This window comes from Xiphophorus hellerii, chromosome 15, assembly GCF_003331165.1.
Source record: "Xiphophorus hellerii strain 12219 chromosome 15, Xiphophorus_hellerii-4.1, whole genome shotgun sequence".
Taxonomy (NCBI): Eukaryota; Metazoa; Chordata; class Actinopteri; order Cyprinodontiformes; family Poeciliidae; genus Xiphophorus; species Xiphophorus hellerii.
In genome coordinates, this window is record NC_045686.1 from 5,543,599 (window position 1) to 5,567,903 (window position 24,305).

A 24,305-nucleotide genomic window follows, 5' to 3' on the forward strand; every position below is an offset into this window, starting at 1 on the left:
AAAGCTAGAAGGAAGACTTGCTCACTGGCAGGTTTAGGTTTTCACTCATGTCAACAAAACTAACAGGGTTAGGAAAGGAGATATATCAGCAATCGCCTTAAAGAAGGGTCAAAGGTCATCTCCAAACCACCTAAAGTCCAGACAGGAAAACGTCCCAACGTCAGAGAAATGACTTCCCTCTCAGGCTCTACAGGCCTCAGTTAGCAGGTCAAAGGTGAAAGGTCATGACACTGAACCAATATGGCTGTTTTGTACAGTTGAAGGAGAAACTCCTGTTCTCTCTGGAAACAAGATGGCGGCCGCAGCTGATCAGGAACGCGGCCGTTATTCAAAGCCCTCTGACTCTTAAAGGAAGGTTTCTGTGAGGGAGGATTTGGTGGCCAGATTGAGCTTCTGACAAAGCAACTGGAGTTGCTGCAACTGGAGTTGCGCCTATCCCAGTTGGTGAGTCACAATCAGACGGGAACTCCTGATCCTCCCAGTTCACGGCTCACTGACGATGTACAGTAAAGAAAACAAGCTGAACGAAGAACCTGCTGAGTGGCAGGAGAGCAGTCTGTAGCAACACACACACACACACACACACACACACACACACACACACACACACAGCGTCGCCTTGAGCTTTTGTCCTACAGTCAAACTGTAACGCGGTTGCAGTTTTACAAGACAAAGCAGTGCTGTGACAGCTGACTGATTACTAATGCTTACTCATTCAAACACACGCGCACATACACACACACACACACACACACACACACACACACGCGTGCACGCGTCACACCTTAACTCCCACAGAGGGACAGGAAGCCGCTGGTTGACACACATTTCTGGACCCCGGCCCAGTCAGAGGACCTGCTGCAGGCTGTGATTCCTGCGTTAATCTGACCCGTTTTCAGGTGTGGTCCAGGTGTTACGTAAAGGTGTGAGGGCAAAGGTCAAATCGGATGACATAACAGCTGAAAGAGGAACATATGTGGGAGAGTTCAGGATGAATGAAGAGAGGTGATCAAATTTTACCTCCTTATTGTTGCTGAAACATTATTTACCCTTTGGGAGTCGAATGAACCGGAACGTTCTGGTGGTTTGGGGTGAAACAGCGCCACCTACCGGCGGTCAGTATACTGACCTCATGATTTACTAGCAGCTCTACAGGCCATTGCTTCTACAGTCACTGAAATAACATTATTTAGACAAAAATGTGGATTCATTTGTTCAAAATCATAGTTTCACCACATTATTCATTCATTTATTAATGTCACAGTTTCAAACTAAATATTTAATTAACAAGTTAAATCTTTAATTTAGCTAAATATTATCTAAATATTTATAAGCTAGATTTTTAGATAAATATTTACTTTGGAACTAAATATTTAGTTTCAGGCTAAATATTTAACTTGCTAACTATTTACCATTTACATATTTAGTTTCAGTCTAAATTCTTTGCTAACTACATTTTTAGCGTGAGGCTAAATATTTAACTTGCTAACTATTTAGCATTTAGATATTTAGTTTGAGTCTAAATTCTTTGCTAACTACATTTTTAGCTTGAGGCTAAATATTTAGCTTGCTAACAAAATACTTGACTCCAAACTAAATGTTTAGCTAGCAAGCTAAATATTTATATTCAAACTAAATATTTGTTTGTTAAACATTTGAAGATAATTATTTAGCTTGCTAACTAAATATTAAGCTCCTAAGCATTTTGCTAAAAGGAGAAACATTTTGTTATGAAGCTAAATGTTGAGTTTGTTAAGTAAATATTTAGCTAAAAACTAAATACTTAGCTAGCAGGCTAAATATTTATATCTACACTAAATATTAAGTTTGCTAAATATATGAAGCTAAATATTTAACCTGTTTGCTAAATATTGGTCTCCAAACTAAATACTTAGTTAAATACTGTAAGCAAAATATTTAGCAGACATTTAGCTAAGAGCAAATGTTTCATTAGCAAGTTACTTTTGTGTCTCCTAACTAAATATTAAGCTAAGTATCTGAAAGTAATAATTTAGCTTGCTAAATAAATATTTTTGCTCCAAACCTTTACTTAGCAAGCTAATAATTTAGCTACTTCCGAGCTAAAGCTTGCTAGCTGTAAAAATATGTATTACATTCATCATTATAAAGTATCTAAAGTGTCAAATTTATTTATGTCATCAAAGAAAAGCTTGGAATATTATTCCAGTGTTATTATTCAGATGTAATAAGTACATAATAATCCATATCAAGATTATTGAAAGCAGCCTTCATCGTAACAATTTCCCGCCCCATGACATCATCATCATCATCATCAACACGGAAGCAGCGGAGACCCGGGGGGGCAGGAGAGGTGCAGGGAGACGGAGAGGACAGAGACATCCAGCTAAAGAGCCAGCAGAGACAGACAGGAGGACAGACAGACGGGCCGGTGTCTGGGGGAACAGCGGGACACTGAGACGCATCGACGGGAACATCATGGCGCTGATCCCCTCTCAGGTCCTGCGGGTCGCCATCCTGCTGTCCTACTTCTCCATCCTGTGCCACTACAAAGCGCTGGACATGCCGGCGCACCAGACCTACGGAGGCAGCTGGAAGTTCCTCACCTTCATCGACCTGGTCAGGCTCTCCATTATTATTATTATTATCATCACTGGAGCATGCGCAGAGGCGCTGCTGCAGGATGATCAAAGGATCATGTTTCTCTTTTTGTTCGGCTGTACGGGGAAGGGGGCGGGGAGCTAACTGGATCAGAACCGAGCCTTTTGGTGCGGGTTGAAGCTCTGAAACGGTTCTGGAGTCGCGTTGGAAGCGACCACCGCTGTTCTGCAGAGGTCAATGTGCTGCCTGCGGCTGAACCGGAACAGGTGTTGGACTTTAAAATGCAACCTGTCATAAACAACTTCCTGTGAGCGGGAGCGCGCCGCGCGCACTTTACAGCTCTGAAACAGGATCAATACGAAAACATCTTTTAACGTTTAGCATCCAGAGAACTATTATACTCACTAACTTCACGTTTATTACCACTTAATATGTCTAAATAATCAGATATTGAATAAAAAGTAACAAAGCTGGCAGATTAATATGTTTATAAATCAGTCAAAACGAACAGCGGAAATGTGGGTTATTTAGCCTGTTGTAAGAGGAAGAAATTTAATCAGTCATATTTTTACCACGTTATTTATTCATTTATAAATGTCACAGTTTCACCCTTAATATTTAATTTGCGAACAAAATATCTGAGGATAAATATTTAGCTGGCGCAGTAGCTTTCACGCGACCACCGTGACCATATTTAGCTAGCTGAATATTTAGCTAGGAAGCTAAATTTAGGCGGGAATCTAAATATTTTGTTAAAAGCTAAATATGAAAGCGAAATATTCCAAACTAAATATTTAGTTAGCAAACTAAATATTTGAGGCTAAATATTTAGCTTGCTTACTAACTACCTAGCTCTAAACTAAATAGTTAACTAGCAAGTTAAATATTTCATTAGCAAGCAAAATACTTAGCTTCGAACTAAAATTTAAACTTGCTGTGTAAATATTTAATTTGAAACTGTGACATCTGTAAATTACTGAATGACATGGTGAAAGTATTAATATTATTTTCTTTTATTACAGGCTAAATAACCCGAAATATTGCTGTTAATGTTTGTTGGTGTAACTTTACAAATGGTACACCAGTGATTAGATATATTTATCTAATATATTTATCCTTCAAATAGTTTATAGTCACCCTTCCAGGCTGCAGCTGATGCTAGCAGTATTTATGGTTGCTGTCAGTCATCTCTGTAACCATAGAAACCCTGACTGAGCGGTTAGCAGCAGCAGCCCACATATTAGCCTTCAAAAGCCTGTTATGGATGCCGTTGTGAAATCTATTTAAGGAGTGAAGGGACCAAACACTCAGCGCCCATTCAGGGAGAACAATGCAGCCATACAGACAGACGGAGAGCGGCTGAGGCTCCACCAACAACCGGCTTCTGTTGAAAAAACAAACTGACCTTCAGAGTCTCATCTGGTTCTTCAAATCTAAGATAATTTTATATGACTGCTGCTTCCAGCCTCCAGGTCTGTTTAGTCAGATAAACACAGAATCCTCCGTTCTGATTGAAGCGTCCAGAGAAAGAAATTCAGATTTTACTGCAGCAGCATCTCACACGGGGAACTTCAGAAAAGTCTAAACTTTAATTTGATTTCATTGAATCAGTGAAGAAAAGAAATCAATCTAGGGATCAATATTTACCAATAGTGTTTATATTTCATATATTTCCATACCCCTTTAGCACCATTTAAAATGGCCAGTGGTAAGCACTCTTTCTGAGAACACTTCCTGTTAGATGCTAATAGCATCACTAATTGCTCCTTAGCGCCTTTGCTAACTTTGAAAAAATGTAGCGCTCTCAGATTTCCCTGAGTTCATCTTTTTTTGAACACTTCCAGTTATTTGCTAACAGCGGAGTTAACTTTTAGCTTAACGCCGAAGCACTTTAGCTAACTCTGGAAATGTTTAGCGTACTGTACTTAGCTCTGCGGTGGCTTCCCTGGTGAATAACAAACGGGGCTATGTGCCCAACTAGCTCAGCAAACGGGCTAGCGTCAAGTAGGATTGTGGGAAATGAAGTGAGTTGACATGAGAAATGTAGGCAGTCGACTGCTTGTCTGAGTATGTGGGAGCAGTTTTATAAGTTTTTCAGGTGGAGAGCTTTGGCTCACCCACAGCTCCATCCTCACATCCGCTGGGTGACACGTTAGACTCCCACAGGGAGGAGGAGGAGGGGGAGGGGCGCAGGCCTCCTCTCCAGAGGTCACATCCATCTCTGTGGACGTATGGTATCGACGGCGGTGTTTGATTACATGATGGAGGCTACACCCTGAACTGCTTCTCTCGTCGCCGTCCAGCTGCTGCGTCTGATGGCTGTGCTTCCTCCTGCAGGTGATCCAGGCCGTGTTCTTCGGGCTGTGCGTCCTGATCGACGTGTCCAGTCTGCTGACCAAAGGAGCCGACAGCAGGGAGCAGGAGCGCCAGCTGAAGAAGCTGATCGGCCTGAGGGACTGGATGATGGCGGTGCTGGCGTTCCCAGTTGGAGCGGTGAGGGCGCCATCTTGACCCGTTTCTTCCATTTATTTAGAAATTTCAGGCAGTTTTCCATAAATCATCCAGTTATTTGTTGGAAACGACCGTTTTTAACCTCTTATCCATCATGTTGGGTCATTAATCAGGTTGTACTGTAAAGTATTTGATTGGTAATTAAATGTGTACACAAATAATCAGTGTCATATCTGTCAACAAATGAAGCAGCAGGAAAATTAGTAAAAGGGAAAAACTCTACATTTCAGAAAAAATAAACAGTATTCCTTACTGCATGAGGTCAAAATGAAACTCTAGGTATTTTTTGGTTTCTAAAGGTTAAAAATTAACTCTAGTAACTAATAATGATGCAAAAATGATCCTTGTATGAGGAGCTTTAGTTGTATGACTTTTCCTACCTAAACATGGTAAAAAGCTGATCAACAGCTCCAGAATTTCTCTGCCTACTTAAAACATTCAGTGGTTGAGATCAAGGAAGATAACGCTAATGCTAACGAGATGCTAATACCTTCCTCTGCATTACAAGAAAAGCTCTGGACCAGAAAACTGACCAACCGAAGGAAGTTGTTTTGAGAAAAATCATTTTCTAAAGATGTTACATCTAATTTAAATATTGAAAATAAGCAGAATTAGGAGTTTAAGAACCCACACAGTTTGAAAACGTTTAAAGGAGACGTGGAAGCAGGTTGTTGGGCCTCCTGCTGAGAGCAGAAAGGTGCCGTTCAGGCCACAACAGGAGGGTTTGGGTTCACACAGGTAACTCCATCCCAGCTGCAGAACAAGTCCTGGCCTCCGTCCAACCGCAGAGGCTTCCCAGAACCGGCTGATGGTGCCTTCAGGGGCGTGGGACAAAAGGCTGCTGTGACACATGGATGAGGTTCCTGTTCACTAACTCACCTCATCACTAACTGACAGGATCAGCTTACGTGTGGCGTTCCCCAAGGCGGCTTTCATGGCCCAGTTCTTCTTCTGCTGCTGGAAGATTGGTTCCCATCTTTTAAAGACACAGTACATTATTCCTTCTTGTTCAGCTGATTGTTTCTACATGGGTTAATAAACATGAAGCCTAATTATTAACAGGAGCTGCAGTCAGACAGTAAGAATGACTTTATGTGTGTTGGAATGCCGAGGGTTCCCGGTTCAAATCCCAGAGGGTCTTTCTGCATAAAGGCTGTCTCCATCCAACCAACTGTCTGTCCATCCAACCATCCAACTGTCCATCCCACCATATGGACGATATTCTCTGATCTTCTTCTCTGACTGGTCGGTTTATGTCTAGTTTTTCTTTCTTCTTGTTTCTCACTTTGTGTTTTCCTCCTTCCAGTTTGTCGTGTTCACATTCTGGACTCTCTACCTCTACGACAGAGAGCTGGTCTACCCGAAGCTGCTGGATAACTTCATTCCTCAGTGGCTCAACCACGGCATGGTGAGTGGGTTTGTTTCTCTGCTCAGGCTGCAGCTTTGATGACAAACTTTAATCAGTTCCATGATCAATAAAGTCAAAATCAATCAGTTTCCTGATTATCCTGAAATTTAAATTTCTAAGACCTAAAGTTGTTGTTGGGATTGAAAGTTTGGGAAGAATTCTGGAAAACAGTCCCACAGCATAATCCTGCCTCCACCAACCTGTCATAATTGACATGAACCAATCAGGCGCGACTGATTACCGCAGCATGCCTTACACCAGACCAGTTTCCATGGAAACCCGCTCCACGAAGCTCTCTGCGCTTCACCAACATGGTGTTTAATGGAAGCTAACGATAAATACTGAGGTGCTATTCATAGAAGATAATGCTAACGCGCTAACTTCATCCATGTCGATACCCTGTGGCAATAGCACAACACGGTATGTCGCCCTCAACAGGGGAGATTCGTCATTACACACCTGCTTGTACGGTTTGTTTCCTGTAGAGCTGCAGGTGAACATGGCCAGAGGAAGTGGAACTGCTGCACTGACAGTACACTTCAAAATAAGAGCATACAGATGTTGAACTTTATTCAACCGAAAGTTTACAAAACAACCAACTAAATTAGTGCTTCAGAATTTCTCTGAAAAATGAATTTGGGTAAACTCAGTCGCTGAACAAACTTCACAACAAATTAGCTCCACAATTAGCAGATTTGCTCACCACTGTCAAGAGGAAAGTTGGAGAAATACTTCAAGTCTTTAACAATATTATCAAACAGCATAATTACTCCTCCAGACTCCCCCTGGTGGTCTGGAGGACTTTGGTTTTGCAGAGTTTCATACTTGCTGTTGTTTTTGCTGCATTTCTTCTGTGGTTGCAACTTCGCTTGTTTGCATTTCGTTTTTGTTTTTTAGATTTTGCATCGTTTGTTTTCATGAACGGATCAGAACACCTGAATTCAGGGATTTTGACCCGATTATTTTGATTGATTATTTAGAATTTAGGCTGCTTCATTTTGCAGTCCAGGGAGTCAGAGTGTTTGTTTTATTGGTTAAAATCTTTCTGCATCTCAGTTCTGCATGGCAGATCATGTAAAGCGAAACTCTCTGGCATCATTACTCATGTCAGTGGATCATGAGCTGCAGAAACCAGATGATAACCGTTATCAGTGCAGGTCCACCTCTGGATTTAAATAGCAGCTTTGATTCCCCATCAGGAGGAAGTAGGTTTAGTCAAATGTTTGGACGGGGAGCAGACGCGGCGCATCAAGGCTCCTGACTGATAACCGGCGGCGGCGAGGCTCTTCAATCAGCAGGTTAGATCATCTGAACATTTCTCCAGCAGCCTCTGATACGCAAAATGTTCCCGTGGCGCTTCCGGCTGCCGATCCTCGGAGAAGTGAGAGCTGTGTGTGTGTGTGTGTGTGAGACAGAGCGAGAGAGATGAGGTCATCCCTTCAATGTTTTCCAAATCCAAAGAAACAAAAGCAACGTAATGTAGCAGAGCTGTTGCTATGAAGCTCAACAACTGCAGCACCGCTGAGGCCTTTGTGCAACACACACAGAGCAGGTTGGGGTGTGTGTGTTGTAAATATTTTGTGGTATACCATGGTGTCGGACTTGTTTGTTTATCCCTGCTACCACGGTAACCATGTGGCCAGCGAAGGAGGGAGGAGTTGAGTGAATTCAGCTGGAGGCAGAAAGACTCAATGATTTAATAATAATGTCATCTCAGGCATAATTGTTCAGTAAACATGTGGTGAGATGATGTCACTAACTGTCTGCATTCATTGACACATTTATGAAAAGGTTCAAAGCAGGACAAGTTCCTCCGAGGGAAGAAAAGCAGCAATTTTACGGATAATTTTGGTTTTTATTCGCTCTTCAGTGGAAGGACCATCATAATGTAAAACCCAGTTAAACCATAAAGTTTATGAACAAAACAATTCCGGGTCAAAATAAGTAAGTTTAAGAACATTTAACTCAGTTATTTTATTAGATAACCTGGGTAAATAAAGTACCTCTTCATGTTGTGGGCAACAATAATTAAAAATACAGTTTTACTAAAACCAAAGCATTCAGCGACTCAGCTAATGCTACACTGCTACAGTATGTCAACATGATAAAAGGCAGAAGCTAATGCTAACGCGCTACGCCAACATATTTAGATTAAGCTAATGCTAAAGGATTATATCATGTTAGTTCCAGAAGGGCTGCACAGTGGAGCAGTTGGTAGCTCTGTTGCCTTGCAGCAAGAAGGTTCTGGGTTCGATTCCCGGCCCAGTTTGCATGGTGGGTTCTGTCCGGTGCTCCTCCCACAGCCCAGAAACATAACTGTTAGGTTAATTGGTCTCTAAATTCTTCCTCTGTGTGTGTGTGTGTGTGTGTGTTGCCCTGCCCAGACTGTCTACCTGTCCAGGTGACTCCGCCTCTTGCCTGGACCGTAGCTGGAGAGGCAGCTGCTCCTCCTGACTCACTGGGGACAAGATGTTAGAAAGTAGATGGATGTTAGTTTCAGAAACTCACATCAGGACTAACTTCAGTTCTGCTCCAGCTTCATGTCGCAGTTCTAAGTTCACAGAACAGCCAGCTAAATTAGTGGTTTAAGATTATAGAGAAAAATGTATTTAGGGAATCTAACTGTGCAAAACATTTTCAAAGTTATCAAAATACTAAATTAAAAGTTAGTTCTATTAATTATGGATGGACTGATGAGATTCTGCCAAAGTATAAAAACCTTCGGACCGTTTGTGAATTATTGGCCGATTTGATGCAGATTTTCCTTCCTTGATTCAAGTTAATGAAGCTGAAGAGAAAAAGTGAAGGAAGCTGAAGAGCATCGTCCCTCAGCGCCTCGTCGGGCGCGGCGCGGTCCGCTCCGCTGTGTTTGGTTTCCAGGAGAATCATAACAAAAGTTCTGCTCTGCGTTTAGTTTCTGGTTACATCAATGACGGGATGAACTCCGGGTCCAAAAGCATGAAGCTCTCAGTACATGACACACACACACACGTAGAGGTTTCTCTGTTAGCTGCACTGCCTAATGACTTCATCAGAGGAAAATTAAAGTTCTGGAGTCCAAACGGAGCATCAGAACCAGAACCAGGTGGAGTTTTCAGGTGATGGAGTTATGAGATCAGAAGGGTTCCGAGTCCTGCTTCCGGTATTCCAGACAACACGGATCTGGACCCGATCGCTGCTGATTCAGCGGTTTCAGGAAAATGTTTGACCTCTGAGGTCAGGAGAGGAGACGGGGTCCCTGTCCCGGTTCTGGCCCAAACCACTGGCTGAACCTCCAAGGCTCAGAGAATTTCTCTGGGAGCGAAATTTCATTAAAAAATATAAATTAGTCATTACATTTCATTCTATTATATTTATTTAATATGTAAAATAAACTTAGAACATCTAGTTATTAAATAAATGGTTTAAATTAAAACAAAAATAACTAATAATTCACATTGAAAACATTTAAAACACAATGAATAAAATAAGAAAAATTATTAAACAATTCATTTAAATTCAAACTAAATAAATAATAAAGTGAGTCGTAATAACATTCAATATAAATAAAATTAAAATATTGTAAGTTTAGTGATTCTCTGGATTAGATGATGAGTTCAGGTGTAGTTCCTCTTGTAGCCACTAGATGGCTCTGCAGACTGAAGCCGCGTTATTTCACTGTTGGATCAGTGATTTGATTGGTTCTTGTTCATCGTGACGTCATCAGGCTTTAACGTAGGCAAGCAAACCCGGTTCTGTAGAACCTGTTCTGATGTTCTGCTCCATGTTTCTCTCCAGCACACCACCGTTCTTCCCTTCATCATCATCGAGATGCGGACCACCCACCACAGCTACCCCCGTCGGTCCTGGGGGCTGGCCGCCGTCTGCCTGTTCGGCGTCGGATACATTCTCTGGTAACGGGTCACTCCAGAACATCCGCTGGTTCTGCTGCGTCTTACAGATGACGTGTTGAAGTCCAGATTTGTTGGTAAACCCTGGTTCTGGCCTTCCAGGACATGTTGGGTCCACCAGGTGACCGGTGTCTGGGTTTACCCGGTCCTTGAACGCATCACGCCGCTGGCTCGGGTCGCTTTCTTCAGCGCCATGACGGCCGTGATCTGCATCATGTACGTCCTGGGAGAGATCCTCAATGGATACATCTGGGACCACACACACACAGGTACACCCCCACACACGGGTACACACACACACAGGTACACACCCACACAGGTACACACACACACAGGTACACACACATCGCGTTGGAGATGTTTGGGTTGTTGTTGTCCTCATTTTTCCAAGTGTCCTGATGATGATTGTCAGTTTTCACAAAAACTTTGCCTCTTCCTCTCAGAAAAGGTCAAAGGTGAGTGACCTCCTCTGCCTCCATAGCCGCTTTGCGGACCGAGCCGAAGCCAGAACCACCGGACCTCGCTGGACCGGCAGCAGACCAGCTGAGGAGCAGAACCTGTAATCATCAGTGAACCTTTGAGTCGGACGACGATGAATCCTCTGTTGTTTTTGTTTGTGTCTTCGTGTCGTTTTGCTCTGAATGTTCGGCTGCAGCAAGCCGAGCTGCATGAGTTCTGGGAGGAAACCCAAACAGCTTTTCACCAGCCGGAACCGACGGTTCCAGCAGAACAAATCATCCTCCATCTCATCGTCACACTACATTTCTGGAGGAAACTTGTGGTTGTTTTAAGGTGCAAATAAAGCTTGAACAAATCTGCAGCGTGGCTCTTTACTGGTTCCAGCGGTTCGGCTCAAACTGGGTCAGATTTCCCTCTGCTGGAGCTCGGTAGCATCAGAACGAGATAGAAACATAAATACAACCTTCACTGCTTCCTGTCTGCTGCTCGACTGGGAGGCGTAAGGTCCACACACACACACACACTGCTCGTTAACAGCTCTGTGTGTGTGTGTGTGTCTCATTAACACGCTGAGGTGACACATTCAGACATTATTTTAATATATCCTGTTCTACTTTCATTAGCATCAATTTCCATGTTTTAGATGCTTTGAACAATAAAACACTTAAATAGAAAATGTAAAAAATTTAAATAAAAAGTCTGAAAAACCTGATCAGATGTTTGAGGTCAGAGATCCAAAGCAGCTTCAGGATTTATTTTCCTCAAAACTCCAGTTTCACTCAGTTAAACTGCTCCCCCTGCTGGCCGACTGATAAAACAACGAAATGAAACGTTGATCCAAAATATAAACAGGTTTTATTAGTTTAAAAAAATAACAATACGACACGTAAATAAATATTAAAACTGAGCTGAAGCTTTCTGCAGGTCAGTCCTTCCTGGTTTTGGGTTTCGGGGCTGAAAATAAAAAAAGATTTAAGATTGAAAAGAATCAAATAAAATGAAACATAAAAGTGAATTAAAAGCAAAAGAAAAAATCTAGAAAAATAGAAAGTTTGTTTTATTCACCGTTTGGATTCTCCTGTTTGTAGAAAGTTTTCAGCATCTCAACAGCTTCCTCTGCTCTGTGACCTGGAACACACTGAACACACATACACACGAAGGCACACGCTGTCAGACAAAGAACACAATGCTCACATCCTGAGCGTTTCCAGACTTTTTCCATCCTTCATGTTAAACTAGGAAGGAATGAAGAGAGGAAGGAAAGGAACGAAGGGAACCAGGAAAGGAAGGAAAGAAGATAAAGTAAGGACAAAACGAAGGGAAGATGGAAAGGAGAATTCAAGATGGTACCATAGTCAAAGTCTGGAAACACAAACGTAAAGACCAAGAAGTGACCCTGCAGGTCAACCTGGGGTCAGAGGTGAAGTGTGACGCTCACCCTGAAGGTCGTCCCGGTGTCAGGAAGCTCAGCAGAGGAGACGTCCAGAACCGAGCCGCAGCCTCCAAATCGCTCGTTGCTGCAGCCGTAGACGACCAGAGGGACGTCTGAAGAGTCAAGGACCAACACACACTCACACACACTGACACACACCGACACACACACTCACACACCAGGATACTCATGAGGCGCAGGGCTGCGGCGCACATCACGCACGGCTCCACCGTCACATACAGCACCGTTCGCTCGCACACGCCCCTCACGTCCAGGTTGCCACAGCGACACCAGTCCAGCAGCTGGTCCAAGGCGACCATCTCAGCGTGACGCGTCGCCTGAGGGCATTTCACACACAGGAGTGTTGTCACGGCGACCCCAGATCCGCCTCCATCTTCCAGAGGAGGAGAAGAAGAAAAGGTTTCCTACGTTTTTGGTCTCGTTGACCTCGTTCCGGCCCTTCCCCACCACTTCCTGTCTGTGGACCAGCAGGCATCCGACCGGAACCTCGCCGCCCTGCAGAGCCTCCCTGGCCTGCATGCAACGACAAACTCAGTCAAAGTCGGTCACACAGCTGAAAAACGTGTAAACAAACAGAAAAGATGGACAAACTTGAATCTAGATGTGTATTTTTCATTTTATGTGGTTCTAAATGTTTGTTTTTAATATTAATAAATGTTGAATACATTTAAAAATATATATACGTATCTCATTCCTCCCCCAAAATAATTTAAATCCCAGATTTATCAGGACCTTCCTAATCATAAAGTTCTACTGCTGAAATATTTTTATTTTTATAATTTTCATCATTAATTAACTATCCTTTTTAATGATTAAATATCATATAAACTTAGCAATTTTCACTGTTAAATATCTCAAACTCACCATTTCAAAAGCTCTCGACATCCACTTCTTCATTTCTTCATCACTTACAGAAAACCCGGCCTCTAACTCGGCTTTACGGCCCTCTTCTGTTGCCATGGCTACTAATGCCGTCTCACGTCACTCCACGGTGACAGACTGTCGGTTAAAAAGCAGCATTTATTTACTGTTTTTATGCTTTTCACGGCAACTTTCTGAGCTCCACGCTGACAGTCGGGGAGGATAATATCGGACGGACCGTATCCACGACGCTCTCTTACGTTAAACTGACGTCTTGACGTAAAATCTGAACCGGAAATAGGAGAAGTGGTGGGCAAAATAAAATAACAGACGTAGGTGGTGGAGTAACTCTTAATGTGTTTCAGCTTGAACGGCTTATAAACCAGCAGAAGTTCAAATAAACACTTTCACTTTATTCCTATTTTTTAATTTCATGAAATAACCCGAATTATTGCTACTAATAATTTACTGCGTAACTTCACAAATGGGAACGTTCAATCTCTTTGTGCACAGACTACTAAAGTCAAGAGACACAATAGTTTTTTTAGCTAACTTTTTTTTTACGTTGTTCTCAGATTTAAATTCCGAACTCAAATCTAGGTTTGTTTAATTTGAATCAAGTTTAAAATGTATCACATTATTGGGTTTTATTTTGAAATTCCAAACCGGATGTTTTGCCTAGGCTTTGGTTAGCGTAGCTCTGAAGTTTTAGCATGCAGACTCCGAGCTGCAGTCCGGCTGACGTGTGTGAAATAAGGAGCAGAGGCTGAAACCACAAAGAGGTTTTAGTTTCTAAACTTTTAGCCGTTTGAAGATGTTTTCATCTGTCTGGAATTTTATCAAACGACATAAGAAGAAATTTATTTTCACCGGAGCTGTGGTCGGAGGTGGGTGCTGACTGATCCAGGCTAGCAGCAGCTACAAACCAGACTCCGATCATTTAAGCTTTGAAAAAGATTTAGTTTGATATTATAGGAGAGTAAAAGCCCGGACTGATATGTTTTTATAAATATCATACTTTATGTTGAATTCGGCTTAAGAAGTTCTTTCAGATGTCATTGTTTCTTGCATTTTTACTGAAAATATATTTAAGTAAATTAAAAACTGACATTTTTAGAAGGTAATCCTATGTAGCGAGTTAATAGCACTTAATTTAATGCAGTTTAGAAACACATTATTTCTAAAGAAAATAAATTTAAACCAGATAAAAATAGAACAAGTTGTTGTGGATGCTGAATCTCCTGTAGCAGTCAGTGTTGCAACAAGTCTAAAGATGCTTCTGACCATTGCTGTATGGCTGTCATTAGAGATGATATTCCACAGTAACATCTCCTGGATGGACACATCAGCTCTGCTAATCCACCTCCTTTGCTTTTGCTACTATTAATATCTCTGATCGAGTGTTTGCCCCTCAGAATATAGAATACTACAACATGTCTAACACAACTTTATAATTCTGTCTCACCAAACAAAACCACTTCCATTAGTCCAGAATATCAGTGGACGAGTCAGTTTTGTTTTTGTTTTGCCTCTTCATACAAACTTTGTTCTGTTTGCTGGTCGCCTACCAGGAGTTTACCTGCTCGGTAAATATGCCCAGAAGAAGATCAAGGAGGTCCAGGAGAAGGAGGCGAGCGAGTACATAGCCCAGGCCAGAAGGCAGTTCCACTTCGAGAGCAACCAGAGAACCTGCAACATGACGGGTCAGAACTCCAGATTATTTTAAATGAGGAAAGGTTTCAGGAACATGGAGAAGAATTCACCGTTTTTGTGTTTTCCAGTTCTGTCGATGCTTCCTCCGCTCAGAGAGGCTATCGTCACTCAGCTCAACTCCGAGAGTCTGACAGCGATGCTGAAAACAAAGTGAGAGTCACAGCAGATCACCAGTGGCTAGCACTGCTAACTAAATAGCTAGCTGCACTAACGCTGCAGCGCTAATGTTAAACATTAGTTCTTCGAATGCTTTTTATGTTTATAGCTTGCTGCTGTATGTTTCTTGTTTGAAATGAAGTTATAGGAGGGAAAAGAATATAAACAGAACTGCTGTTTCCCCTCCTTCAAAATAAGAGCATGAATATAAATGTTCCACTACTTGCAGAATTGTTACCAGTTGATAACCAAAACCTCAACAGCAATATTCAACTGAAAGTTTAGTAAATTAAAGCTTTTGAAAATATCCGAGAAAAGATTAATTTAGGGGAATTTAAGTACGTTAAACATAGCTTCTCTTTTTCTAGCAAAATGTCTATAGCATTTAGCTAAAAATTAGCTGTTATGGGCGTGCCGTGGTGGCGGAGGGGTTAGCGCGACCCACATTCAGAGGCAACGTGGCCTCGACGCAGCCGTCACTGGTTCGACTCCCGGACCCGACGACGTTTACCTCATGTCTTTCCACCTCTCCTTCCTCTTTCCTGTCAGCCTACTTTGAAAAAGGGACACTAGAGCCCACAAAAAGACCCCTTGCAGGGAGATTTAAAAATATATATATTAGCATGCTAGTGGAAGTTTAGCCCCCGCTGCTGATCGCTCATCCGCACTTCTGAGTTTACTGCTTAGCAGCGCTGCGGCTGCAGCCAGAAATGATTCATTTCCCTTCTTTCTTTCTTCTGACAGACCGGCCAACAAGCTGGAGATCTGGGAAGATTTAAAGATCATCAGTAAGAGTTTGAAACGTTTCTCCTGGCGTAAAGCCGAGGTGTTTGATCCTGACATGGTGTGTGTTCCTCAGGCTTCACCCGGACCGTTGTGGCCGTCTACAGCACCTGCATGCTGGTGGTTCTCCTCAGGGTGCAGCTCAACATCATCGGGGGATACCTGTACCTGGACAACTCTGTGGGGAAGAGCGCAGCAGTGAGGAGGGCCAGCTATCAGGCAGCTAGCAGCAAGAGCTATTAGCTTAGCGCTTTGATTTGTCCCACAGGAATTTTTCACTTCAGGGAGTTTAAAGGAGAAACTTCATGTTTGTTGTCCCTCAGAGTCCTCTGACGCCTCCGGACGTCCAGCAGCAGTACCTGTCCAGCATCCAGCATCTCCTAGGAGACGGTAGGAAGCATCCATCCCCGTCTCTGTCCTTTGTATGTCCTCTGACCTGTCCATGTGTCTCTCCAGGGCTGACGGAGCTGATCTCCAGGGTGAAGACGGCGGTGCAGAGCTCCCTGGGCGGGTAAACGTCTCTGTCTCTCACCGTCTCTGAGACGGCCCCTGATGTCCTCTCGTCTGTCCCCTGATGTCCTGCTCTCTGTGTCCAGGGTGTCTCTGAAGCAGAGTCTGTCCCTGCTGGAGCTGGAGCAGCAGCTGATCTGGATCCGAGCCGAGGTGGACTCTGGACGCCCGCTGTCCTCCTACATGCTGGCGGACGATGAGGACATCCTCGCCGACCAGGTGGCCACTTTTATTTTGAAAAAGCGACAAGCAACAAATCTAGTGACTTTTTCTCAGAGCCTGTCTTTCCTGAGCTTTTATAGATATGAAAAATTTGAACATGTAGGATTAAAGTCGTCCGCTCTGCTGAGGACGAAGTCCAATCAGGAGCCTCGTTCTCACTCTCTGGTTTCTCCCCTGCAGGCGTGCGGCTTAACGGAGAACGACCTGGTGACCATCAGACTGCTGAACGAGACCAGAGACATGCTGGACAGGTGGGCGAGTCCGGCGGCGCTAACGCTAATGTTAATGCTAACGCTAACCGCCTGCTGTGTTTCTGTCTTCAGTCCAGATCTGAGCAAAGTTCTCAGCGCCTGTCTGAACCGCGGCTTCTCTCGTCTCCTTGACAACCTGGCCGAGTTCTTCCGGCTTCCTGTCAGTGACTCCGCCCCCAACTGCGCCCCCGACAGGTCAGAACCGGACAGACCGCGGATGTCTGGACAACACCAAAACCACAGGAACGACCTTAGAGAAGCAACCGTTGCTGCTCTGGGAACAGTTATAAATATGGTTTAAAGTCAGATTCTGTAGAGACTTTATGAGCAGTCAGTATCTTCCAGAGCTTTGAATCAGTTTTTGGCCTCAGGGATTAAAGCTGCAGCTGAAGGGAAAGGTTTGGTTCTCTGGTTTTCTCTTCCAGCCTGTCTGCCGTCAGCCTGCCGCTGGCCAAGATCATCCCCATCATCAACGGTCAGATCAACTCCGTCTGTAGTGAGACTCCCAGCCACTTTGTTCAGGTAGGTCCGACGCCGGTGGTTCTGTGGTAACCCGTCACTGTTGTGGGTCGATCGGCCGGATCCGGCTGGCTTGGGTTCCGCCGGCAGGCTGGGGTCCGGACCGGTTCTGTTCTGGTAATGGGACGTTTTCTCTGCAGGACCTGCTGCTGAACGACCAGGTGAAGGAGTTTGCCGCCATCGTGTACGAGACGTTCAGCACGCCGCAGGAGCTGCAGAAGTGATCTGTGAGGAAGAGGAGGAAACGAGTCGGTGATGAAGACGCCGGTCCGTCCTCCGTCTGATGCCTCTGCGGCGTCCAGCCGGACATTCCTGTCCTCTCTGCTGGAGGACACTGAGGCTGCTGGGAGCAGTGGATCCTGGGAAGTGGAGTCTTTCTGCTGTGTTCACAGCTGATGAATCTCCCACGCCGAACTCTTCTGGGACGATTTTAGGCTGTTTTCTGGGTTCTGCGTTCGTTATGGATCCAGATGTTGCTGCTGAAGGTTTTAGATCTTCTGAAGATTAAAACACATTTAATAAAACATCTAAATTAAACATGGAAACTACATTTCACTCCTTCTGTTGCTCTTGGATGTGTAAATTCTGCCGCAGTCTACTCCACCCTTATTGTTGATCAGAAACCTGAGGAAATAGAAAGCCGTTTTCATTTATCATGAGAAAATGAGCTTATTGTCACTATTTGTGTATGCGATTGTCAAAATCATCAGAATAATTAAGTTAATAAATAATCCTTAGTTGCAGTCCTAGATCAAATTAACCTTATGGAGTGGCTTAGTCAAAGTCTGGACTTAAATCCAGGTCAGATGCAGTAGCATGTCTTTAAACAGGCCGTTCCTGATGTGTCTTCATTAAACCAAATCTGGAAGCAGAAAGGGTCAAAGTTCATCCACATGGGGAGACGTAGCGATCTGGGGTGTGAATACTTTCTCACAGCTCTGGAGATGAACCTGAGCTCTAGTTTCAGTCAGAGTGAGACATCATTAAATCTGTTTCTCTAGAATCACAGAATAAATCCGTACTGCTGCTGCGTCAGCAGGGGGCGCTGTGCTGCAGCTCCTGACCTGCTGGGTGGAGATGAGGAAGAGGAGCTGATGAAGGGTGAATAAAACTGAAGGAAAACAAGCTGGAGGCCTCGTCTGTTTCCAGAATTTTCTGGAGAAACTGGGAGGCAGCGCTCTGCCCGCCCTCTCATTTAGGAAATATTTATTTTTCCACAGAAGCTGAAATTTTTCCTGCAGATTCCTGGAATCCAGATTTTCCTCCTCAGCTGAATTTCCACCAGGTCTTCTGATGTTTCGGCTCTGCAAACATTTACGGCAGAGAGACCAGATTGCATCGCTGTAGGCGTTCCTCCAGGCCGTGTTCCTGTTCTCTGATGTTCTGTGGAAGTTATTCAGTTTGGGGCAGAAAAAGGCGGGGCTGGAACCTGCAACCCTCCGCCGGGACGCGACCGAACAAGTTCAACATGAACTGGAAACAAACAGCCGGTTAGCCGCGGGCTAAAGGGAATTCAAAGCACACAGAAACATGTTCAGAGAAACTCCCAGTTCATTTGATCCAGTTAGAAAAACCCAACAGGAAGCCATTAATGTTTTATGGTTTCCTGCTTCATCCTCACTCAAACCCAAGACTCAAACTTTCTGGCTTTGGTTTTGTTTCTAAGCATTCCTGATTATTTTAGCCTCATTTCTGCACTTCTCCTGGTTTCCTCCAGTCCAGTCAATGTCTTCATAAACCTTGTTGGTCACTGAGGACTGAATAGAAGCATGAAAGTTGAGTGGAAGGAAAAAGTGCACCAGTAATGGCCTTGAGCGAGTTTGAGAAAATTTAACAATAAATGGACTGAATCTGGAGAAAGAGCATCTGGATTCTACTTATGGGATCAGCTGTCTGACCTGGACTGAACCAGAACCAGAACCGGACTGTTGCTCAGTAGCTTGAAGCTCCTGTCTCTGAAAGTAAATCTGGCGTTTCATTTGGACATAAGAGTCTGGAAGAAGAGCTTTAGGATCCAGTCTGATGATCTGGGCCGCCATGTCGTCCTCTGGTTCTGGACCGATGGGTCCTGAAGTCCATCAGAACATTTTCACCGGCTTCCTTCTGCTGACATTTCCAGTGGTGAGCGTGACTAACCAGGAAGTTAGCTACGCTAACCCTAAAGTGCTAATCAAAAGCATTAGTTCTGCTAAAGCGTTTACCAAAGTGGCATTTAGCAAAAGCTAATTATAAAGAGCTAAAGCAAAACAGTATTTAGCAGTAGCTAATGCTAAGATGCTATACAAACATGATATTTAGCATAAACTAATGCTAAACCTGTATTTCAACACAATATTTAGCAGTAGCAAATGCTAAAGTCATACACCAACCTGGTATGTAGCCAAAGCTAATGCAAAAGCGCTAATTTCAAAAAAATGTATTCATTGTACTGCAAAAACAGTACAAATTAGCTCTGCTGTTAGCAAACCTGGTACCGACCCAAAGAAACCATTAGCTGGTCCAATAACTGTGGTGGTTCTGGTTGGTCAGTAAACGGGCCAGACCAGAACCGCATAGAGGATCTATGGAGAACCGCTAAGAGGAAGACGAGAGACACCAGAACCAGTGATGAAGATGACCTGAATGCTGCCATCAGAGGAACCTGGGCTTCCAGAACCTCAGCAGAACCTCAGGTTTATCTCAGTGATGCAGACAGAGAAATGTCTCGACTCAAAAATCTCATTTAGACAATTTTCCTGGTAAATACGACGTTTATAATGCAGATTTCCACCAGCGCGGATCTCCAGAACTTCTCTCAACACTCTGAAGCTCATCAGCTTGACGTCAGATTTATGTCCGAGTGGAGCATCCTCCGGTTTGTTGAACCAGACCAGGGCAAAGAGTCATTATTTGTGATTCTTTGGGGGAAACGTGTCAGAGCCCTGAAGCAGAACCCTGTGGGACTCCGTTACTGATCCTTGGTGTCAGGTCCAGACCGCTGGGTGGTTCTGGTCTTGGTTTTCATTATTAGCAGCTTCCTCATCTCACTGCAGATCAAACATGAAAAGTGAGATCTGCGCTGAAAGTGAGGATGAGGAGCAGAGAGGCTGCGTGATGAAGGAGCGGCTCTGTCATCACTTTCATTCTGACTGCAGCACAAAGCTACAGGTACAGATGTTTCTGCAACCTGAGCCGTCGCTTCTTTCCTGGTTGACGATGACTCAACATGACCTCATCTTTTCAACCAGCTGGTCGTCTTGTGGAGATTCAGAGAACTTTGTCCTTAAATGAGAAAGCTGGCAGGAATCAGTGACTCAGAGGCAATGATTTAATAAATGGTGTTGAACATTTTGGGATGTTTTTGTCTTTTAATCCTGCAGCTGAATCAGAATCTCCACCATGACACAATAGTTTCTGTCCGCAGGGTCCGAATGACCCGGAGTGTTGCTCACGCTGACCGCATGAGAAATGAGAGCAAAGAGCTGCGGTCAAAACCTGATGACACGACGGATTATCCACACGTTGCGTACAGAACCAGAATCAAAGCTTCAGAACCATTTCTCTGTTTCTGTGTGACAGAAAATCAGACAAAACTTCTCCTGTTTCTGGTCAGTTAGCTTTTAAAGAAGTTATTATTACTTCCAATTCCTCCAGGTACGCTAACTCAGCTGCAACATCTGGGGAAGGGTTTAAAGGCGACACCGCTAACACTTCCTGTGTGACACCACCCAAAAATCAAAGAATAAAAATAAAAAATAAATATTCAGCTGGCAAACTTTAACAAGCTAAAGGTCATCATAAATGTTTAACTACAAACAACAGAGTATTTATTTCTGTTAGTTAGCAAGCTAAATATTTAGCTACCAACTAAATATGTAGTTGAAACTAAACATTTAGCTGGCTAACTTAAGCTAGCCCGAGTAACAAAAGCCAACTTAAGCTAACTAATATATACTGTAGTTTCACTCCAAACTACAGTATATATTTATATTGTAAGCTAACTATTTAGTTAGAGCTACATATTTAGCTTGCCAACATTAGGAAGCTAAACATTTAGTTCCAAACTATACACTTAGGTTTAACCTGAATATTTAGTTAGCAAGTAAATATTTGCTGTAAATATTTAGCTTACTAACTTTAGCAAACTAAATATTTGGTTTATAAGCCAAGAATTTTCCACTAAATATCATATCAGAGAATTTTCTGATCGCAAGCAGAGCGACACGGCCCAGACTGTGAGGCAGCTGCTTGAGTAAAAACCACGAGCAGCAGAACCAGGCGGTCCAATGGGTCCAGTCAGGACCGGGCCATTGGGTCCAATCATCTGCTCCAGACAACAGACCCAGAGCGTATTGTTCTGAGCCGGGTCGGCGGGTCAGTAGGTTGGCGGTTCGGTGGGTCAGCGGGTCGGTGGGTCAGCGGGTCGGCGGCGATGCTGTAACATCTTCAGATCCAGCAGAATGGATCAAGAAACTGCTGAGTCATTCTTGCCGCCCCTAAACGCTGAGTCAGCGCCAGATGAGACGACTTTCATCTGATGGTGGAAAACAGCTGAACCGCTACATGACTTGGAGTCACTGTTGTTGTTTTCTCCTCTCAGATCCAGCTCAGTCTGAGGCCCTGATGACCTCTGACCTCTGAATGAAGCAGTGATGGAATTAGAACAGCTGCTGTTTAGATCTATTCTTCTCATGTTTTGAAGGAAAACAAATCACATGATCATTAGATGGAGAAAAAATGGCTGCCGATGATTTCATCCAGTTATTATGAGGATGATGAAGATGATGATGAAGAGGAAGATTATTTTCATGAAATAACCTTCCTTACTTCCTCTCCTTCCTTATTTGTTTGTTCCAGTCCGTTTGTCTATAAACTCCGGACCGGTTGGTGAGATGTGAATGCTAATTGACCTCTGACCTCTGGTCCTCCAAACCTCAGTCTGGGCTCGGTTTGAATGTGAACGCCAAGCGGACCGGAGACCGCTACAAAAGCAGGAAATGGACTACAGCGCAGGGCATTCTGGGTAAATACACCCAAAGCTAACGTGCTAGCCTAGCGTTAGCAGCAGAAATGGCTCCTGGTCTTTAGCCAAAGACTAAAGAGAAATCCTCCAACCGCTAAAATCTGACGCCTCCATCTTGTTTCCATCTGGTGAAGAAGGAAGTTGCTCTCAGTGTCTTCAGAGGTTTTTGTGTCGTTTCCTTCAGTGGTTCTTGGTGCAGCGCCCCCACAGGCCAGGAGGGGAACAGGTTGCTCAGAGGGTTTGGTTGGTTTGACCAACAGGAAATGGAGCAAATGTTGAAGTTTTGGTCTCTAATCAAACAGAGTCATCAGGAGGGAAAAACATGCGACTTTGGGAACGTTGAATCTCAAACAAAAACTTTGATTCTTCTGCAAATCATTTTGTCCTTTCAAAGAGAAAAAATTATTTCTGCACATCTGTCTTTGATCAAACTGACTTCAGATCATTCTCATCAAGTTTTGACACTTTTGGTTTTTGCAGTTTCAGCTCTCACAACATTTTGGATTTCCTGAAGACATTCCTTCTGTGGATCCAGGGTTGAGTTATTTGAGCTTTTTATCTAGGACAGGGGTGGGCACTCCTGGTCCTCGAGGGCCGGTGTCCTGCAACTTTTAGATGCATCTCTACTTCAACACACCTGAGTCAAATAATGAGGTCGTTAGCAGGACTCTGGAGAACTTGACTGCACTTAGGAGGTGATTCAGCTGTTGGATTCAGGTGTGTTGGACCAGGGAGACATCTAAGAGTTGCAGGACACCGGCCCTCGAGGACCAGGATTGCCCACCCCTGATCTAGGATCACATTTTCAGTGCAAAAGCAGCTAGAAAGTTGCTCAAACACGGAGCATATTGCTCAAGTTGACGTCTGTAAAGAAATGCGTACAGGAAACCAGTGATTTTCCTGCCGCTTTGTTTTCATGGCTTCCCTGGAATCTGAAGGAGGCAGTTCACCAGAGTTCAGTTTCACTTTGAATTAGCAGAGCAGCTCCCACCAGCAGACGCCTTTATCTGATCCAGCACGTCTCAGGGCCGCCTGCCGACTCGGCATGTTTTCAGCAGCGTGGCGATCCCAGAGCAAAACCAGCTCCCAAACGGGAACGTTTTACCGGAACGGTCAGGGTTTCAGTCAGCCGCTGGGAGTGGAGCGACTTCCAGAGGTGAGCGGAGTGGGCGAAGGCCTCACCTGTGAAATCTGACAGGTTTTCCTGGCATAACGCCGCAGGAACAAAAGAACCAAACATGACGAAACAAGAAGAACGCTGGGAGGAAGTTCAGGTTTGTTCAGATTTCTACCCAACGCAGAGCGGCTCGGGATGTTCCCGACAATCATCTGAACAACACAGGCAGCCTCACAGAAGGTCAAAGGTCAGAAGAGAAAAATGGCTGCTGACTCACAAAATCCCAAACATCCTACTCACAATTACCAGAAAACATCTGTGAAAATACTATTCAGCTGCAGGTCTGGAGAAAAACTGACAGCATTCCAGAACCTAAACATCAAACCTGCTGTCAAACACGGTGGTGGCAGTATGATGATCTGGGCTGCATTGCTGCTTCAGGGCCTGGACGGCTTGCTCTCCATCAGTTTGTGACCTTAGACTCAAAATTAGACCAGAAACTCCAGTTCTGACTAAAGTAAAATGTAATAAAGGTTCTGGAATGGTCCAGTCAAAGTCTGGACCTAAATCTAATTGATTTTATGTGGAATGTCTTTAAACAGGTCACACCGGGTGGAAAACCCTCCAATATCGCTAAATAAACCAATTCCAAGTCAAAGTTCAACCATAGGGACGTTAAAGACTCTTCAGCAGTTATCACTGCTGCTGAAGAGGAACGTTTAGAACCGGTCGGTTTGGACGGACTTTTCAACCTGAATGTTTAGAGACTAGCTAAACACTCAGCTAGCACTTAGCACACAGATTGAAGGTAAATATTCAGCTAGGTGTTTATCTCATGACGATTAAGTGAGCAAGCTAACTGTTCAGCTT

The 24,305-nt window shown here is 43.9% G+C and overlaps 3 protein-coding genes across 8 annotated transcripts; 2 read left to right on the forward strand and 1 right to left on the reverse strand.

Annotated features, from left to right (window-relative positions):
* Positions 1-2,279: 2,279 nt before the first annotated feature.
* aig1 (androgen-induced 1 (H. sapiens)) lies at positions 2,280-11,209 on the forward strand. Its single transcript, XM_032584978.1, has 6 exons — positions 2,280-2,598; positions 4,918-5,073; positions 6,398-6,499; positions 10,277-10,392; positions 10,492-10,658; positions 10,833-11,209. The coding sequence occupies exons 1-6, from the start codon at positions 2,458-2,460 to the stop codon at positions 10,850-10,852; spliced, it is 702 nt and encodes a 233-aa protein (XP_032440869.1). The 5' UTR covers positions 2,280-2,457; the 3' UTR covers positions 10,853-11,209.
* Positions 11,210-11,684: 475 nt separating this feature from the next.
* Positions 11,685-13,533, reverse strand: adat2 (adenosine deaminase tRNA specific 2). Of its 3 annotated transcripts, XM_032584985.1 has the most exons (6): positions 13,166-13,428; positions 12,710-12,814; positions 12,468-12,618; positions 12,287-12,393; positions 11,914-11,986; positions 11,685-11,802 (listed from the first exon to the last, which is right to left on the reverse strand). In XM_032584985.1, the coding sequence occupies exons 1-6, from the start codon at positions 13,259-13,261 to the stop codon at positions 11,774-11,776; spliced, it is 561 nt and encodes a 186-aa protein (XP_032440876.1). In that variant the 5' UTR covers positions 13,262-13,428; the 3' UTR covers positions 11,685-11,773. The 3 variants fall into 3 exon arrangements, with proteins under 3 accessions (XP_032440876.1, XP_032440875.1, XP_032440877.1); XM_032584984.1 differs by lacking the exon at positions 11,685-11,802 and having other exon boundaries at positions 11,924-11,986; positions 12,287-12,618; positions 13,166-13,533; XM_032584986.1 differs by lacking the exon at positions 11,685-11,802 and having other exon boundaries at positions 11,924-11,986; positions 12,287-12,618; positions 12,710-12,854; positions 13,166-13,274.
* Positions 13,534-13,832: 299 nt separating this feature from the next.
* pex3 (peroxisomal biogenesis factor 3) lies at positions 13,833-17,871 on the forward strand. 4 transcript variants are annotated; one of them, XM_032584954.1, is made up of 12 exons: positions 13,834-14,049; positions 14,734-14,865; positions 14,944-15,025; positions 15,776-15,819; positions 15,891-16,033; positions 16,138-16,204; positions 16,271-16,325; positions 16,411-16,543; positions 16,727-16,797; positions 16,870-16,992; positions 17,223-17,319; positions 17,457-17,871. In XM_032584954.1, the coding sequence occupies exons 1-12, from the start codon at positions 13,977-13,979 to the stop codon at positions 17,538-17,540; spliced, it is 1,104 nt and encodes a 367-aa protein (XP_032440845.1). In that variant the 5' UTR covers positions 13,834-13,976; the 3' UTR covers positions 17,541-17,871. The 4 variants fall into 4 exon arrangements, with proteins under 4 accessions (XP_032440843.1, XP_032440844.1, XP_032440845.1 ...); XM_032584955.1 differs by having other exon boundaries at positions 15,891-16,012; XM_032584952.1 differs by having other exon boundaries at positions 13,833-14,049; positions 16,138-16,325.
* Positions 17,872-24,305: the final 6,434 nt, after the last annotated feature.

Excerpts from the sequence above, each read along its gene's own strand:
- aig1 (XM_032584978.1), top strand. The coding sequence starts at position 2,458 with ATGGCGCTGATCCCCTCTCAGGTCCTGCGGGTCGCCATCCTGCTGTCC. Across the intron at positions 2,599-4,917 it reads TCCTCACCTTCATCGACCTG|GTGATCCAGGCCGTGTTCTT; the intron begins GTCAGGCTCTCC and ends TTCCTCCTGCAG. Across the intron at positions 10,659-10,832 it reads CTGGGACCACACACACACAG|AAAAGGTCAAAGGTGAGTGA; the intron begins GTACACCCCCAC and ends TCTTCCTCTCAG.
- pex3 (XM_032584952.1), top strand. The coding sequence starts at position 13,977 with ATGTTTTCATCTGTCTGGAATTTTATCAAACGACATAAGAAGAAATTT. Across the intron at positions 16,544-16,726 it reads AGGACATCCTCGCCGACCAG|GCGTGCGGCTTAACGGAGAA; the intron begins GTGGCCACTTTT and ends TCTCCCCTGCAG. Across the intron at positions 16,798-16,869 it reads ACCAGAGACATGCTGGACAG|TCCAGATCTGAGCAAAGTTC; the intron begins GTGGGCGAGTCC and ends TTCTGTCTTCAG.
- adat2 (XM_032584984.1), bottom strand. The coding sequence starts at position 13,261 with ATGGCAACAGAAGAGGGCCGTAAAGCCGAGTTAGAGGCCGGGTTTTCT. Across the intron at positions 12,815-13,165 it reads TGTCGAGAGCTTTTGAAATG|GCCAGGGAGGCTCTGCAGGG; the intron begins GTGAGTTTGAGA and ends CGTTGCATGCAG. Across the intron at positions 11,987-12,286 it reads ACACCGGGACGACCTTCAGG|TGTGTTCCAGGTCACAGAGC; the intron begins GTGAGCGTCACA and ends ATGTGTGTTCAG.